At 33.3% G+C, this 17035-nt stretch overlaps 2 protein-coding genes across 2 annotated transcripts in view; both read right to left on the bottom strand.

Annotated features, from left to right (window-relative positions):
* The window catches only part of LOC123695169 (choline O-acetyltransferase-like), a 29761-nt gene extending 26118 nt beyond the window's left edge, over positions 1 to 3643 (bottom strand). Inside the window, exon 1 of the mRNA XM_045640929.1 lies at positions 3517 to 3643. Within this exon, the coding sequence (XP_045496885.1) occupies positions 3517 to 3643 (127 nt within the window). The remainder of the gene's footprint in view (positions 1 to 3516) is intronic.
* Positions 3644 to 4169: 526 nt separating this feature from the next.
* The window catches only part of LOC123694804 (vesicular acetylcholine transporter), a 29085-nt gene continuing 16219 nt past the window's right edge, over positions 4170 to 17035 (bottom strand). Inside the window, exon 3 of the mRNA XM_045640372.1 lies at positions 4170 to 9106. Within this exon, the coding sequence (XP_045496328.1) occupies positions 7161 to 8957 (1797 nt within the window). The 5' untranslated portion in view covers positions 8958 to 9106 and the 3' untranslated portion in view covers positions 4170 to 7160. The remainder of the gene's footprint in view (positions 9107 to 17035) is intronic.

The following is a 17035-nucleotide window of genomic DNA, read 5'->3' as shown; positions in this document are numbered from 1 at the left end:
ACAGTAAGCTACTTAGTAATAAATGATTGTTAAAAAGTTTCTTTAGCAGTAAACATTTATTACATTTCTCTAAGAACGACCAAAAACTTACGAGGAAAACTAAACCTACATTAAAACCACAAAATCTCTTATCAAATCATAAGATGAAACGTGAAAGGTTGATAAAAGGTTTCTTTACAAAAGTCCTAAAGATCTTTTTATATAAGTCGGTATAAGAAAGAATAAAACTTTGACTTTCCGCATTTTAAGATCGAACAAGAGCTTAACGAACAACTGGAGAAGTGCAAAAGTTTGTCGATCTTAAATTTATGCTGCAGGCGAAATGAAAGTTGAATCAGTATGGGTCCAGCATATATTAAAAGTTGTAAAGGATATTGGGGTAAATCTACCGGAATGCCGACTTAGGGAGTTACTTTATTTAAATTGCTTTTTGTATATCTATTATGAACTTATTGAAAACATCTTTAAGCATTATTATTTTTTATCTCATGCATTCTACAGACTTAGAAAACTTTACAACTTCCAGCTCCCGTCTGAAGATTACATGTTTAGCATAATATTGTGTCAGAGAAAGACAATAATAGTTAATAATCTGCGAATATATGTTATGTATATGTCCTTCATTTGATTGTGATTCTTAGTTGTGGTGCCTTAAAAATATATTCCTAACACTCATTTTCATTGTAGATATTTGTTTGAGCAACAGTTATCAATGTTGCTGAAACTTTGGCTGAAAAATTAGTTTATGTTATGTTAAAAACCAATATGTTATTGGTTTGAAGTAAATATATTATAATAGATAGATAATTTATAGTAGTAAGTGTTAATTTTGTGTTTAAGAAAAAAACATTGGCTTGGTGTAACAAGTTTATTCGATCACTGAATTAAATTTGACCACATTACATACAACTATAATATAGATTTATAATATTCGGTTATTTATTTCATCTAACACTAAAGAGTACAACCTACCGCATGTTGAGAACCGCTGAATTTGTTTTTGCCATCTTTAACACGAATGTAAATCGTCTTGAAGCAATATTTTTTTTTTTTTTTTAATTTACTATAACATAAAATTTGAATCTATTATGTTTTTATTAGCTTGAAAAGCCAGGACCAATAAATTGTAAAATTATATTTTTGCTATTCAAATAACTTTTGCCTATTAAATAAATACACCAGTGGTTCTCAACATTGTTGCTTTAGTTCCAAACGGCTAGATACACGCTTAATAGAGTACAGAACATTTAGCGAGCGAAATTACAAGCTTTAGCCGATAAACATCGAAATTTCTAATACTTAAAGTTTTAAAAATAAACCTCTACTTATAATACAGTTACAGTCACTAGAAGATTTTATTATAATTCATATAACTAGAAGCTACATTGAAATATTTCTTATTTTACAACAAAATGTCTAATAATAATTAACGAAATTAAACATTATTTTAATATATCATTTAATGTTTAAGATATTTAGACACTAAATACAATACCTACATTGTTGAATTTTCACGCATTTCATAACGGTAAGCAATCTATATAAAGTGTTTGCTACATTTTCTACGTGTTAACGTTTTTATATAGTTCAATGATAAGATATATAAATATGTACATAATAATGTATACGAGGTATTTAGCATACGATGAAGTTGATGTTTAATCGATTGTCGAAGTGTTTAACTATATTATTAGATTAATGATTCTATGAATAACGCGTAATTATTAATAGATTATTTGATTAATTTAGCTTACTGTAAAATATTATATCTATAGTTGATACGATTTATGCTAGACACGTCATAATTAAATTTAATATAGTATGATTTTATTATTTATTTTATTATAAGTTTATATTAGTTACAATACGTTAATTAGTTGCAAGTTAAGTATAATGAGTTGCTCTTTTAAATTATAATGAGATAGAACGAACCTGCAACTATCAATTCAGTGTGTTAAAAACCTATTGACTTATTTAGCAATTTAATCCGAAAATAGGTTTATCATAATAATTGGATAAAGATGTTCATACTACAGCGCACACGTCGCTCTAAAATTTGTCCGCAAAGGACAAAAATATTTATGTCGAAGTATTTTTGTCTCTGGTTAAGGGTCACATGATCAAGGCTTTATATTCTGCAATTTGCTAACCTTTATGATATTTTATAGGCTCTTCCATATGTTCTGACCTATTTTAAAAAACATGGACAATTTACGGGCATTGTTGGGAACCACTAGCGTCCTAGGTGCGGTCTATCCTTCTAGTAATTACAGATTCGTTCCATGCTAAATGTAAAGGCATCTAGTACAATAATTCAATCAATTATTAAAAAAAGCTTTTGTTAGTGCAAAATATTTGTAATGGAAATTAATTTATACGATTTGAATCATATTCACTTAACATGAAATTTAATAAAAGCGTTTTAAAGACGCACCTTTATGTACTTTTTTTATTATTTACACCTTACTTTACTATTGCTTTAGAAGCAAAACGAATTAACTACATAGCGATAACGCGAAAGAGACTTACTTCTTATATATTAATTTATTTAAAGATTTATTCGCGTGCGAAAATCTTCTATAATATAAGTAGAATTAATAGAGGAAATCTTAATTAGCTACACGATAATCAATCTCTTAATACTTCGATAATTAGTAACCGTATTTTTTCTGAAATATTAAATGAGTATATTAAATTTAAATGTACTTTACTATTCATTTCGGTTCAGTCTTTTTAATTTGTGTCTATATATTTTAAAATATTTGATCAATCATTTGTTTTAATTAATTACTCGTTAAATAAATTGAGAATAGCCATTTTTCTTTCATATTTTAATTAAATAACTTAAAAAAACCAGTTAGTCGAATTGACGATCCTTTCAAAAGCTCTACAGACGGAAAACCTACAACCTCATACAATATACATCCTTAATAAAGCGGGTAGAATCAAATTTGCGGCACAGATAAATAATGCCACAGCATCCGAGTTCCCTAACGTTTCTAACAAGATTACATTTCCCAATTTGTAGGAAATTTCATTAAAATTTAGACGTTTCGTACCCTCGTCTAGAGTTATTACAAAATAAATAGTAAAATACGTTTAAACTACATTTTTTATGGTTAGGTTATAGAAAGAGATAGATTTAGGTTATAGCAAGAGAGGAAAGAGACAGAAGAGATTATGGTATGAGAAATAGATTTTTATATCACTCGCTTCTGTGTGGGCTTTCTTCTATATGTACATTTCTTACTTACCACTAGTTAGCCTAAATTTTTTATAATGACACAAAAATAAAAACGATTTAAACAAAAGACTAGAACTAGTAAGAAACAGGAAAACTAATTAAACATAAACCTTATAATTTCTACTTTAAAAAAGTGATAATCGAATGACGTATCGCGTTCATTTTAATTTAAGTACAATTCGCTTTTCTTAGGGCGCTTTCAATTTAAACGTTTCGTATGCGGTACCGCAGCGTTGTGCGTCATGATCACCAGAACAAAGCTTTAGACGTACGGCGCACGGACGATCCTATTTTTTCATACAAATCGCTCGGTGCGGCAATAATGCGCACAGGTACCGCGAACGCTCGCGGCCGGCGCTGCGCTGTTGCCGCACCGCTGCCATCCAGTACGAAACGCATTAATTGAAAGCGCCCGAGATTAACTGACCCTTATGATAATAATTAATTAATAGGTAGCCTGGATGTGGCTTGATAGGTAAAAGTTTCATAAGATAAACAAATTGTTCTACGATTTTTAATATGAACAGGTTAAGTAATTATATGACTGATGATTAAGAAAATATAGAGTAGATGTGATATTTATGAATAAAGTTGAAAATAATGAATTTATTGATAGATAATATCTATCGGACGGGCTTGATCTAAAAAGGTAACACTGACTACAAACTAAAACCCTTCAAAATTTGAAAAAAATAATAATATACCAAACTACGCATGCATCAATTTGCATCATTTCTCTTTTTCAAAAAAAGTCAACAATCTGACCTATTTAGTAGGTAGTAAGGTAGTTGGATAAATAATTGTGTGTAATATTTTCGCCCTCCATATTAATTAATCTTTACATAATAATAATAGATCTTTATTTCAGATAACAAAATCCATATTTATATAATTACAATTAATTTAAAATTTAAAATAAAGTATAAAGAAAACGTTTTACGAATTTAAACATTATATAAAAGTTAATTAGTTTGCAGCCAGTTTTCGATTAGAAAGTAGTTACTAGACTCAAAGTAACCTAAGTCATAAAAACGATAATAAAATGGCTATAATGTGCGTGTTCGAAATATATATGAAAAAATATGAAGCTTTTGTAAAAAATACAATAAAATATTAAAGTACAATGAGCTGATAATATTTATTTGTATTAAAGGAGCTTAAGACAATAGTAAATCTGGATAAAGGTGTATATTTGATATGTTTACATTGCAATTGTAAATGTTCCTGCTAATTAATGGCAAAAATACTTTATATAATACTTATAATTTTAAATCAAAATAAATATTATTAGCTCATCGTGAATCTCTTAATCTAAACACCATGTGTGTAATCTTATAGATATGAATATAACTACTGTATATAATTTAATAATAAATTGTATAACCTTACTCTAGTGATATGTATGTGATATAGCTGGTTACATTATTGCTAATATAAAATAGACAAAACCACTAACACTTAGTGATATATTCAGCGTTATATTTCAAATGAATCGTGAATTTTAGTCATATTTTCATTTAAAAACGTACTTTGATACTTTTATTCAAGTTTTAATGTGCTTTGATTCGTTCAAACAGTACCGGCTTATGAATAGAGCGACAGAATAGCTCTGGGCGCCAAAAAACAAAGGCGCCAGATTTCAAACTTAAAGAGAAAAAAAAAAGGTTTAAGAAAAACATGAATTAAAATTACAAACTTTAACATCAATGAAACTAACATTTTTTTTTTAAAGTAGGGAACTGCTTTCATAAAATAATTGAAATATCTCATCAAAAGCGCGCCAGAAGATATACTCGCTTTGGGCGCACACGGGTCGCGAACATACTCCATTTATTTACTGTTTCTTTCAATTTAACCTTTTTAAACAAAAATATAACAAAAATTCACTCACATTTAACAATAAGCATAATATCAGCGCTGACAATAACTACTTATTAATTGAATTTCGGGAGAATTTGACACGAAAATTGACCTTAACTTACATCAACAGATCACCAACCTTAACCTAGTTTACATTAATTACAGATGCACACAAGAATTAATGCGATATTTTTTTACCTATATTTTTTTTAACATTCTTTGTTACTACAAAACACTCCGATGTGATACATAAATCTTATGACGATTCAGCCCTTGAAAAAATGTTTGAGCTCGAACTACAGCGGGGTATCCGCTACCGCCGCGGCTGCGTCCGTCTCTGGCGGCGTCTCTGTCCGATAGACACGCGATTAAATCCCTTACTTTGTACATTATAGAGACTCTAATCGCATACCAATCCGAGTACGGTAGCGAACAGCCAACGCCTATAGTTTTCAGTATGCATTAATTTTTGTGCACTCGATAATAATAGAAAGTTGTGCGCATCACAACATTTGTGCACTCATCTCTACCAATCCTATTGTACTTTGCAGGCTAAGTTTTATTAACACTTTCAAAACATATCATCAGTTCAAAAATTACTTATTACAAATGCCAAAATAATCAGTAACTTCAATTGAATTTAAAATGCTGCTATTTTGAAATATTTGTGAGATTTCGCAAATAAGTTTAACTTTAATAGTTACATTTAATAAATATAATATTATATTAAACGATACTCTCTATACAATCAATCAATTGACACTTGGGCACGTCATATCTTGTACAAGTCATTACCATTATTATAATTTCGTTAAAATTAGTAGTTTAAAATCCCAGTCATCGCGGCAGACAATCGTAAAAATCAATTCGTTAAATGTAATCGATTGTAACAAAAGTTAAGTAAATGATCTGTTTTAGAACACAATTTATTATAGAGCGCTCAAAACGCCGTTACAATGTTACGAATGATTTAAAATATATTAAATTTTATCCCAATTAAATCTACACTACTGTACACACACAAAAATATCACTAACATTACTTTACTCTAGGGTGAATCAAAAGATTCTGATATGTTTTGTTACCTTGGTTGCAACTTCTATCACAAGTTGAGGACTAATCTAATTGATAATAATTGATATACAGTTACGAATTGATATTAAACCTTATCCTAATATTGCTGAAAGCATAGAATATTAACACTCTATACGGAAATTATAACTTTATGATTCTAGTAAATATTTACGTAGAAAAGTCAACTTGCGATTTGAGACGGAAAATTAGAAAGTGAGTTTATATCAATATTGTAAATATGAATTCCACTTATTATTAAGGTCGTGAATTTTCATAGATTTTTGTCAATTCACATAATAATATTATGGTATTTCATACGCAATATTCCAATAAACATCGTTTCATAGTTTCTTACAATCACGACCAAAATAGTTCATGGATGGCAATAAGTAGTAGTTTCAGTAAGTGCCTTAACTATACAAGACATCGATGTTAGGCCCTTACATGAATTATAGAGTGAAACATCTTATCAGTAACTACTAAATAAAATAAGTGCTTTTTATGTAGTTTAGGTACAAACACCTAATATTAAATACCATATAATTACATCGCTATCAAGTATATTTCGATAATATAAAACGTGTTAAGTTTTATAAATTTTTATGAAATCTCGTTTCCGAATATATAAATGGTAATACAATAGTTTAATTTCTCTGTGAGAAAACTTTTCGTAACGTTTAACAGTAATCAGTATGAACAAGATCAACAAGAAATTCTGTTTACAAAATGGCATCTAAGTGATACATTAGAGTCTACTCGCACAATTAACTACATTTAGTAGCCAATTTTCGACATTCACTCTGGTGCCATTTCATTAGCAGCCTCGAAAGCTACGACATTAAGCACAGCTAGATAAAATATTTAGTCTGATACTAAATAACGTCGCAGACGGTAAGCGACTCAGTGATCGAAGTTTACTATAAGACATTTATAATTATACAACAAGTAAATTTAAAAATATACACAACAACACTAAATAGCTCTAGAAGCCTTGTCGGAAGGGGTTCCGAACGGGGTTAGGGGTCGGTGCCGGTGCGGGGGGAGGCGCGGGAGACGCCGCTGTCGCCGCGCGGAACGGGTTGCTGGCCACGGGCTGCGGCTGAGCCGGCAGCTGCCGCGGTTGGTTGTACGACTCCTGCTGGAACCCTTGCTGTTCATAACCTTGTGAATAATTCTGATAACCTTGCTGGTAGTCGCCTCGAGAATTATCCACATTCGACTCCTGTATAGAAGTATCCTGCCCTTGCACGTTGGAGTATTCCAAGTGATTCTTATACTCCCCGTTCACTGGCCGCTGATCTTGCATACTATACGTCTGATACTCTTTATCTGGCGGATCAGCCATTAGGATATTCGCCTCATTTTCGAATGGCTTGAAATCATAGATATGCCTGAGTTTGATTAGTACAGGCGCGTATAGAAGATTACTGAAGGCGATAAAGAAATTGAGAGCAGTAAAACCGATCATTTCAACCACTTCTCCCGCTATTATGGGTCCCACAGCATATGCAAATGAATAAGATATATCAGCAATCGCGTAGATGCTGCCATATACTGACACATATCTCACGTCTACTAAGTACCCGAGTGTTGGGAGCAACGCTGTATCGATCAAGGCAATGCCGAAACATATGCCACAAATTGGTATCATGAGCATTTTGTACGAGCTGGCGAAGGGAATTAAGAAGCAACATAGCCCCTCTAATGCTAATCCTCCGGCTGCCATAAGCCATTGATGTTGCGGATATTGCTTGGCCATTTTCACCGTAATTATAACACCTAACACATGTGGGAAGAAAGCTGGAAGCCATATCATACCTATTTTCCAGTTATCTTTAGTAAGATTGTCTTCCATCCAGAAAGATATTGTAGGTTCCAAAAACGCTAACGCAACGTTCGACATCATGAGTGCTCCGGCACATACCGCTATGTACGGATCCATCAACAGTTTCCAAATTGGTGTACCGTCTGGCTTAGGTTCTTGAGCTTCCTTCATTTGAGTTTTCAAGGGTTTCATGACAAGGAGTAACATAAACCCATCTAGCAAGGAAATCAAAGCGAGAATAAGGAACGGTACCTCTTTTCCAGCAAACTGATACAATGCTCCACCAAAGGGAGGCGCAACAAGACAGCCGAAACTGATGAATGCCAGGGCGATACCGAGGGCTTTTGAACGTTCCGACTCTACTGTGAATCTATCAGCTATCATCGCTAAACCGGACGTATCAGCAAACGCTGACCCGACGCCTTGTAGACTTCTAGCAAAGAACAGCATACCATAACTTCTTCCACATGCGAAGATTGACGTTGAGAGAAACATAATGATTAGTCCGATCATCATGGGTATGTCGTATCCTATACGATCGATTAAGGCACCAGAGAAAGGGTTAATCATAAGTTGAACTATAGCTTTAGATGCAAAAAGTACTCCGGTCGCTGAGTCTTGACCTTGATGTGATGCAGGAATAATTTTAGTCGGTATGATTGTACGGTTACCCTCTTGAATTGGAGCTAGAGTAACTACATGGTCGTAGCCATCTTCTCCCCAAGCGCCGATATATCTCAAATAGTCAGGTATTATGGGCACGATTACCATGTACAACATGTTATCTAACAGCAGGGCTATAGACACTATAACTAGGATGATCTTCCTCTGTGACGTCGGCTCTTTGATCTTCTCCCATAGTATCTCCCTCACTTCCCGCACTTCTAGGTTGATAAACGGGATGATGGAGCTGTCGATCTTTTGCCAGATCGTTTGAGGTCCTTCTTCCGCCATCTTGGTACGTTTTGTTCACTCTCAGAAATGTACCTTATTACACAGCATATCGTTTACATATGATTCTATATTTATTGCTTCGTTGATAATTCCAGTGAACATTTGCTAACGCTGTCCCTCGCCGCAACCCTCGAATGGGACTTCGGAACCTGACAACAAACAGAAATGATCATTAAATATCATTTCCTCGTCAAATAATGAAAGGGTGGAATTGTTTCAAAAGGAATTTGAGTCGGTCTTGGTTTCTGTTGGTTGGCATGGTTCCTCTATCCCATTATTACAAGATCCTCGAATTCCAAAGACGATTCAGAGTCCTTTTGAACATAGTACACAAAACAATAAACAATCAGTTATTAACTGAAAACAATCATATTAAAATGTACATATTATTTTCCCTATAATAAACAAAATCATCAAAGTTTGGCGTAATTCTATTTCCGCTTATAAATAGCTGTCATCAGTAAATTTAACACGGAATTAATCACAGTGTCGTGGCCTAATTACCTACCTATCCAAAAGAAGGTCAATCAGAGAAACTTTGATTGGGTATAATCAAAGAGAAGTAAGAGAAATCGGCTCGTTTTTCCTTTCAGGGTCCTAACGACTTGTTTGGCCCAAATTCAATTTGCGTCAAGCGTCGTCAGCCAACGTCATTATCTAGAGGGGAGCTTGTTTCTCAATTGAGCCCTTCGTTTTAAGGACTTCTTCTTTATAAAATGTTAAATACCTACAATAAGGCATGGACCGTTCAAAAGGTTAGGGTTTTCTGACACTCAAAAATATCACCGATAACGATGAACAGAAAAATAATTATACCCAAGTCAAACTAAAAACTCAAATTCTAGTAGTAGTAACTAATGTAGTAGGCAGTAGTAGTATATAATTGATGCTCTCAATAAATACAAATATATTTCTCTTCATTTACAAGATATTATAAAAATATAATTTTATCATCAATATAATATTATATTACATTAGAAACAGCATAAATAAATGAAATAATCTAGAAAAATAATCCCGACCCTCAATATTGGGTTTCTTTCATAATAAATTCTCATTACATTTATCCCGATCTGGCCGAAAGTAATCTTTTGAAGCCATAACGTGCCTTATATAAATTCTAGTTGGGAGACGGGACCTTAAGATGTGGTACGCGCGCAGCATCCGAATTGTGGACCGCGGGAGAGGGCTGTTACACGCTCAATCTGATCACGAGAAATACTTTGAATAATCCTTGTTACATCAGTTTGTTTATTTTTAAACGGCTATGAAAAAGTAGGTTTATCTACATTTTACAAGTGATTAATATTTTTTTTGTTTGTATTTCATGCCCTTTTGAATAGTTTTATATTTGGTTCAATACAACAATGTCATAGAAATCAATCGTTTTTTTTAGCTAAATTAGAAAAAAATAATTGTCATTTTGATTGTAATTATAATAACGTCCATATTACGGTAAATCCTCGAAATCCATATTTTCAGAATAACAAATGAAACACATTAAAAATCTTATTACATTAATTGAAGTGCATCTCTTTTTCTATAGTATAATCATAGACTAATAATAATATACTACGTATACAAGTATAATATTATCTGTGTCTCTATTAAAAAATTCAATGTTCAAATTGATTCCACAAGAATAAACTTAAATTGAACAGCTTATTATTAATTGTAAGAACCATGTAATCATGACGATCTAGTTTCAATTTCTTACAGTTATTTCGATTACAGCCATGTTTTCATTTCCATATAAATAAAAAATTATAGATAAGAACGACATATTAATAATAGAATTTATTATCGAAGTTACGACTTATAATTTCCTACTTCGGCCAAAGTGCCAGGTTTCCGTGTGTGAAACACGCAAGGGCCATTATTTCTGGGAAATTTTAAGTTTTATATTGTTCCGTTATGCCCTTGATCTAGTTAACAATACTGCAGTGTTACGTAAAACTCGAAGGTGAATTCCGTGGAAATGAATTGATTGTATTTTAGTGTGTTAATGGTCAATAGTGCTTTTGGTAGCTTACTTTAATAATATGGTTGGGCTGAGTTCAAATGAAGTTTGATTAAACATGATATTTAATTGTAATTGTTGTTCCGTATTTAGATATTTGTTTTATTAAAACCTTAAAAGGAATTGTAATTACTCAGATAAAGTAATCATTGTATATTCATAGAGTCGTTAAACCATCTTGATCATCATAATCAACTATTTGGACGTAGACCGAAAAGCATCGATAGAATTCATTTTGCTTTTAAAAGTAACTTGTTAATTACGACTGATAAAGATCTGTTTCATTGCCTAAATTGAACATCAGTTTTAAAAATACATAAATACTCTAACATACATGAAGGTACTAACTAAAAATAAGTTGAAATTTCCAACTTTCCGTCTGAAATATAGACAAAAAGTTATGATTTACTGTGTTTTGCACCCTCGTTCCACCCCGGCCGCACCTCCCATGAAGGTAAACAGACACATTCAATTTTAATGAAATTGCTATTTCTATGAACGACCGGTACACTCACGTAGACATTTAGTGGTTCATTTTTAATGCTATTTAGTTTAAAACGGAGACGAAACTTAATTCTGGCACGTTCTTCTGGACATACTAGATTTTAGCATAATGCAGTCTATAGAAGAAACAATCGTGCATGAATATAATCTATACTAATATTATAAAGAGGAAAGGTTTGTAATTATGTATGTATGTATGGTTTTCACGCATAAACTACTGGACCGATTTTGATTAAATTTGGCACAGACAATCTTTAGACCCTAGGAAAGAACATAGGCTACCTTTTATTGCGAAATAAGTTCCACGGGCGAAGCTGGAGCGGACCGCTAGTAAAGGATAAATGCATCTTGTGACAAAATATGAAGCATGGGTTACGAATGCAGGTATTTTAAGCATCACATACAAGCAATGTTTTTGTCTTTACATACAACTAGCTTCCGCCCACGACTTTGTACGTGTATCCCCGTTTTTTCCCGTTCCCGCAAGAATTTCGGGAAATCCTTTCTTAGGGGACGCCTACGTTATGACATCTACCTGCATGCCAAATTTCAGCCCGACACGTCCAGTAGTTTGGGCTGTGCGTTGATAGATCACTATATCAGTCACCTTTGAGTTTTATATATATATAGATTATAGAAAAATGTTTATACTCAATACTACTGGAAAGTGAAGTAAATTAATTTCACTTCATATTGAATTAATATAGTAAATTCTACTCAAAAGAAGTTGTCTACGACTGTACCGCCGCGGCCGGCGTCTTCAAAGGCCAGGTGAGGGTTATTCCAGAGGGCGCTCTCCCAAGAGAGGTAGGGCGATTGAACCTCTATTCAATGTGTTTCCACAGCAAATTTAAACTCTCTTCCATTGGAATAAAGTTAAAAATCGGACGCTGGGCAGATGGAAAATTCTCGACCTTATAACAAAGCGAATTTAGCGCAGACGTGGGCTGATGCTATGGTTTTCAATATTTAATGAACAGTTTCAGGCGCAGTAAATGTTTTACGACTTCAACGATTGTGAGAAATATGAAGCTCGCTTTTATTCTAAAACTTTTGCTGGGAGTGCATTAAAATTTATGTAACGTTTTTTTTTATTTTTAAAACAGTGATGTTCCTCGCAATGAACAGTAGAGTTGAATATTTTACAGATGTAACTAGGATAAACTGTATGTCTGTCGAATGCTACAAAATATTACCTTACAAACATTGCATCGGTGATTTTTGATTGTGATTTGATATTCAGATTAATTTAATGCCAAACTGACTACCCTCACTGCGTCATTAGTCGCAGTCATTGACTATAACAGCTCAGTTTTGATTCGCGATAACAATTCCGCTTATATTCCGTAAATAAAACACAAAATACATAAAAATGTTCATCTACCACTGTTAAGTTATAGGTAACAGGTTAGGGTATAACAAAAGCTAAATCGCGCAATTTGTCACAAGTATTGAGGAAAAACATGTAACAATGTACCTTTAGAGCCTTTTTAGAGCAGACTAATTTTTTTGTTTTTGTTATTTTTAGTTCCACACAATATTAAACAAATGTTATTAAGACTATTCACTAAAAACTAATTAGTCATGTACATACACTCGTATTGTGAGGCACCGGGCGTGTTTCTTTTGTTTGTTCATCGCAACCCTCTGTCCGCGACGGGCTTAGCCTTTTGTTGTGTTTTGACGAATTTAACGTGTTATTGTAAAATGTAGAGCTATTGATAATGTTAACGTGTATATGGAGAATATGAAGTAATGAAAAAAATGTGCGTGTAGGTACTAGTGTACACACGAAACAAGTGAAACTTCTTCATGACCTTATTTTCCAAAAAATAATTTACTATGTGCAACTTGATAGAAATACGTTGAATCACGCGTGATAGGGATAAGAAAAAGATGGCGCGTAACGGAAAAATGTTACACTAAATTTTTTTCCAACCCCGATACAGAAGTTTCACTTCAAAAATATAGCTGTGGATATGACATTTGATAAAATTACAATGAACAGAACATAATAAGTTAAGTTTTCATAAACTTCATTGTTCAAACTACATAGTATATAAATAGGTAATTTCATCCTTCCAATATTTTGAAGTTTTACATACACCTACCACATCTAAACAAAGCATCTAATTTAATTAATACAAGTGGATTATTGCCTAAACCACCTAAAACCGCCATTTGGATTTGTAAGTCCTTTCAAAATATGGAATGAACGATTTTTATTTATTATTTTTTTCAGTGAAACACCGTTTGCCTTAGCCATATCAAAATAATTACCATCCCCAATGCTAAAACAAAATTGATACAACTATTACGTCACAGAATGATCTCGAAGCGGGTCAGCTGAAGGGCCCTCCGCGACTGCGATAGGGCACGCTTGACCCCGGGCCCCTTGTGCGGGCCCTTAACTCGCGTATTGTTTCATTACATTGTTGGCTTTTATAATTGAAGCTTTCGTTTACATTTGTTTGGTTTTATAACATATCAAAAAAGTAATCATAGACATAAAAAGAAACAAAACTTAAGAAGGCATCAGCTTGAACAAGTAAGTACCTAGCTGGTAAAACTGTGGCCTCTGCTAATCCTGTTCAAAATGAATTATCAATAAGTCTTTTTTTGAATGATATAATCTCAAAGTCGAAATTATTAATGTAAACAACCCCACTACAACAGATAAACAACAAAAATATTTCCAAAACAAAAGATATGCGAAGTCAAGGCACAGAATACATAATAGTAGCTAAACGCTACAGAACGGACACTCTCCGCCTCCCGCCAAAATTAAACACTTACCTCACCCCGCACGATCAGACATGTTTTGGTACCCATTTCCCCGCAAGGACGATACCAACGACGTCTTAGACGAAACGCAACGAAGATTGACAACATTAATCAAATTGACTTAAAGTAATTTTATTATTTTGGATTTGTGATTATCGTTTTTCGTAGAAAATGGTTAAATATTTTTTTTTTTTTTTTTTTATTTATTTAGGTTATCCAACATCAGTCACAACAATAATTAGAGCTAGGGTACATAATATAACAAAAAAAAAAGACAATTGTGACAAACATTTACAGGATAACACAACATGATTAATGAGTCAAGTCACTATGTGGTATACAAAGCAAAAAATAAATAAATAAATAAAAAGTAAACAAAATCAAGATAATTCCTTTAAATACTTGCGGATTTTATTACAGCTGTCGTGAAAAATATCAATAAAATTGGCATGCTCGTTGACCAACTTACTTAATCTACAAATGGGTGAATTTCGGCCAAATACGGTCCTACGCAGAGGAGGAGCCAAAGGTGTAATTTTATTACGCGGGTACCTAGTAGGAACTCTGAGATTAAATTTATTTAATAGTTGTGGACAATCAATTTTATTCTGGAAAATTTTGGTGACAAAAATAATATCCGAAAAATATAAAACGGTTTTCCAGAGATATAATGTGAAAATGCGACAAACGCCTCTGGTAAGAGGTGAGCCTTTTGTGAGATAACCTGCTAGAGAAACTCAGGTGCCATAAGAATTTCTTTTGTATACGTTCAAGTCTTAAAATGTGAGTCGCGTAATGTGGTCTCCAGACAACCGAACAGTATTCAAGAATGCTACGTACGAGACTGTTGTATAACATAATCTTAGTTTTGATGTTATGAAATCCTTTAGAGTTTCTCACAATAAAACCCAACATCTTTGAAGCACGATTCGTAACATATTCAAGGTGATTATTAAAAGTTAGCTTGGTATCAAATAGCACTCCCAAGTCTTTAGTGACAGAATTCTCCTGGATTACCTTATTGTTTATCTGATATTTAAAAGGAATAATTTTAGATTTTCTAACAAAGCGGATAAAAAAGCATTTTTCAGTGTTCAATTCCATACCATTGCTACAGCACCATAAGGCTAGCTTATCAAGGTCCTGTTGTAGTTTCAAAGCATCCTCAAAGCAATTAATAACTCTACAGAACTTTAGGTCATCAGCATACATGAAACAACGAGAATTTTTTAATATTTCTGGAATGTCATTAACGAAGAAGTTAAAAAGAACAGGACCAAGGTGCGAACCTTGAGGAACTCCCGAGGTAACATTGTGTGGCGAAGCATCAAACCCGTTAATAGCAACAAAGAATGTACGATCGCTTAGGTAGGAATTTATCCACTTCAAAAACAACGGTGAGAGTCCATATCCACATAATTTTTGCAGCAAGATGTGATGTGGAACCCTGTCAAAAGCTTTGCTAAAGTCAGCGTAAATAGTGTCAATTTGTTTATTCGAATCCAGCTCGTGGGTAATGGTTTCGGTAAACTCTGTCAAGTTGGTCATAGTAGATCTATGCTGAACAAAACCATGTTGATGAAAAGAGAGAAATTGTTTGAAATGGTTAGTGAGAGATGGACAAATGAACGACTCAAATATCTTGGCAAAGGTGGAAAGAATTGATATGGGCCTATAATTATTTATTAGTTCTTTTGGACCAGACTTATGTATAGGTATGACCTTAGCCAGTTTCCAGACTGTAGGGAAGAAACCAGAACTCAATGAACAGTTAAAGATTTTTAAAAGAGGCTGAACCAGATTTACTGCGCAAGCAACAATGAACTTTGGATGTATGCCATCCGGTCCAGCGCCCTTATAAACATCGATAGCCTTGAGTTTTTTTAAAAGAGGCCCATACTCAATATGCGGTAACGTCAGAAGAAGGTCGTTATTATCGGAAATTATAGTTGATGGCTGCTGTTCTTCAGGATTGGGACCCCTCTTCGAATACACAGATCCAAAATAATTGGAGAAAAGCTCGCATACTCGAACACTATCCGAGGAGGTTTCATCACCTAGAGACATAGTAGGTGGGTATGCCCCATTACCACCTCGTTTGGACTTAATATATGACCAAAAGTACTTGGGGTTAGAATGAATTTTATCTTCCACAGACCTAATATATAGATTATAGCAGTTATTTGCAGTTTTAGAACACCTAGCGCTTATTATATGCAGTTCAATTTTATCTCTAGGATTGTTGTACTTCCTATAACGCTGTCTTAGTTTAAACTTCTCCTTCAACATTTTTTTAAGATTATTATTGAACCAAGGAGGATATTTATTATTTTTGGGCTTAATTTTAGGCACATATTTATGAATAGTATTCCTAATCTTAGCATATAAAATATCTAACATTGAGTCTACGCTATCAAGGTCGCAAAACAGTTCATTCCAATTACAATTGCTAAGATCGTTGTTAATAGACTCGTAATCTGCTTTAAAGAAATTGAATTTACAAGCTAACCTATTATAAGGGAGTTTCGCTTCAATTTTATTAGTTATTACTATATCAAGAGGAGGATGATACTTATCAAGGTTACACAGTGGAGACACAGACTCAACGACACTGCAAAGGGGCACGTTATTAGAGATTACTAAATCCAAAATTCTATTTCTTGAGTTAAGGACATTGTTGTGCTGCTTTAAATGGTTTAGAAATAAGAAGTCGACTAAAATTTGACAATGGTTGGGAGCAATGTATTCATTCGTTCCAACTAAGTCCCAT

Source organism: Colias croceus, chromosome 10, assembly GCF_905220415.1.
Source record: "Colias croceus chromosome 10, ilColCroc2.1".
Taxonomy (NCBI): Eukaryota; Metazoa; Arthropoda; class Insecta; order Lepidoptera; family Pieridae; genus Colias; species Colias croceus.
Note: the sequence above shows the minus strand (reverse complement) of the source record. Positions and strands in the feature narration are given on the sequence as shown.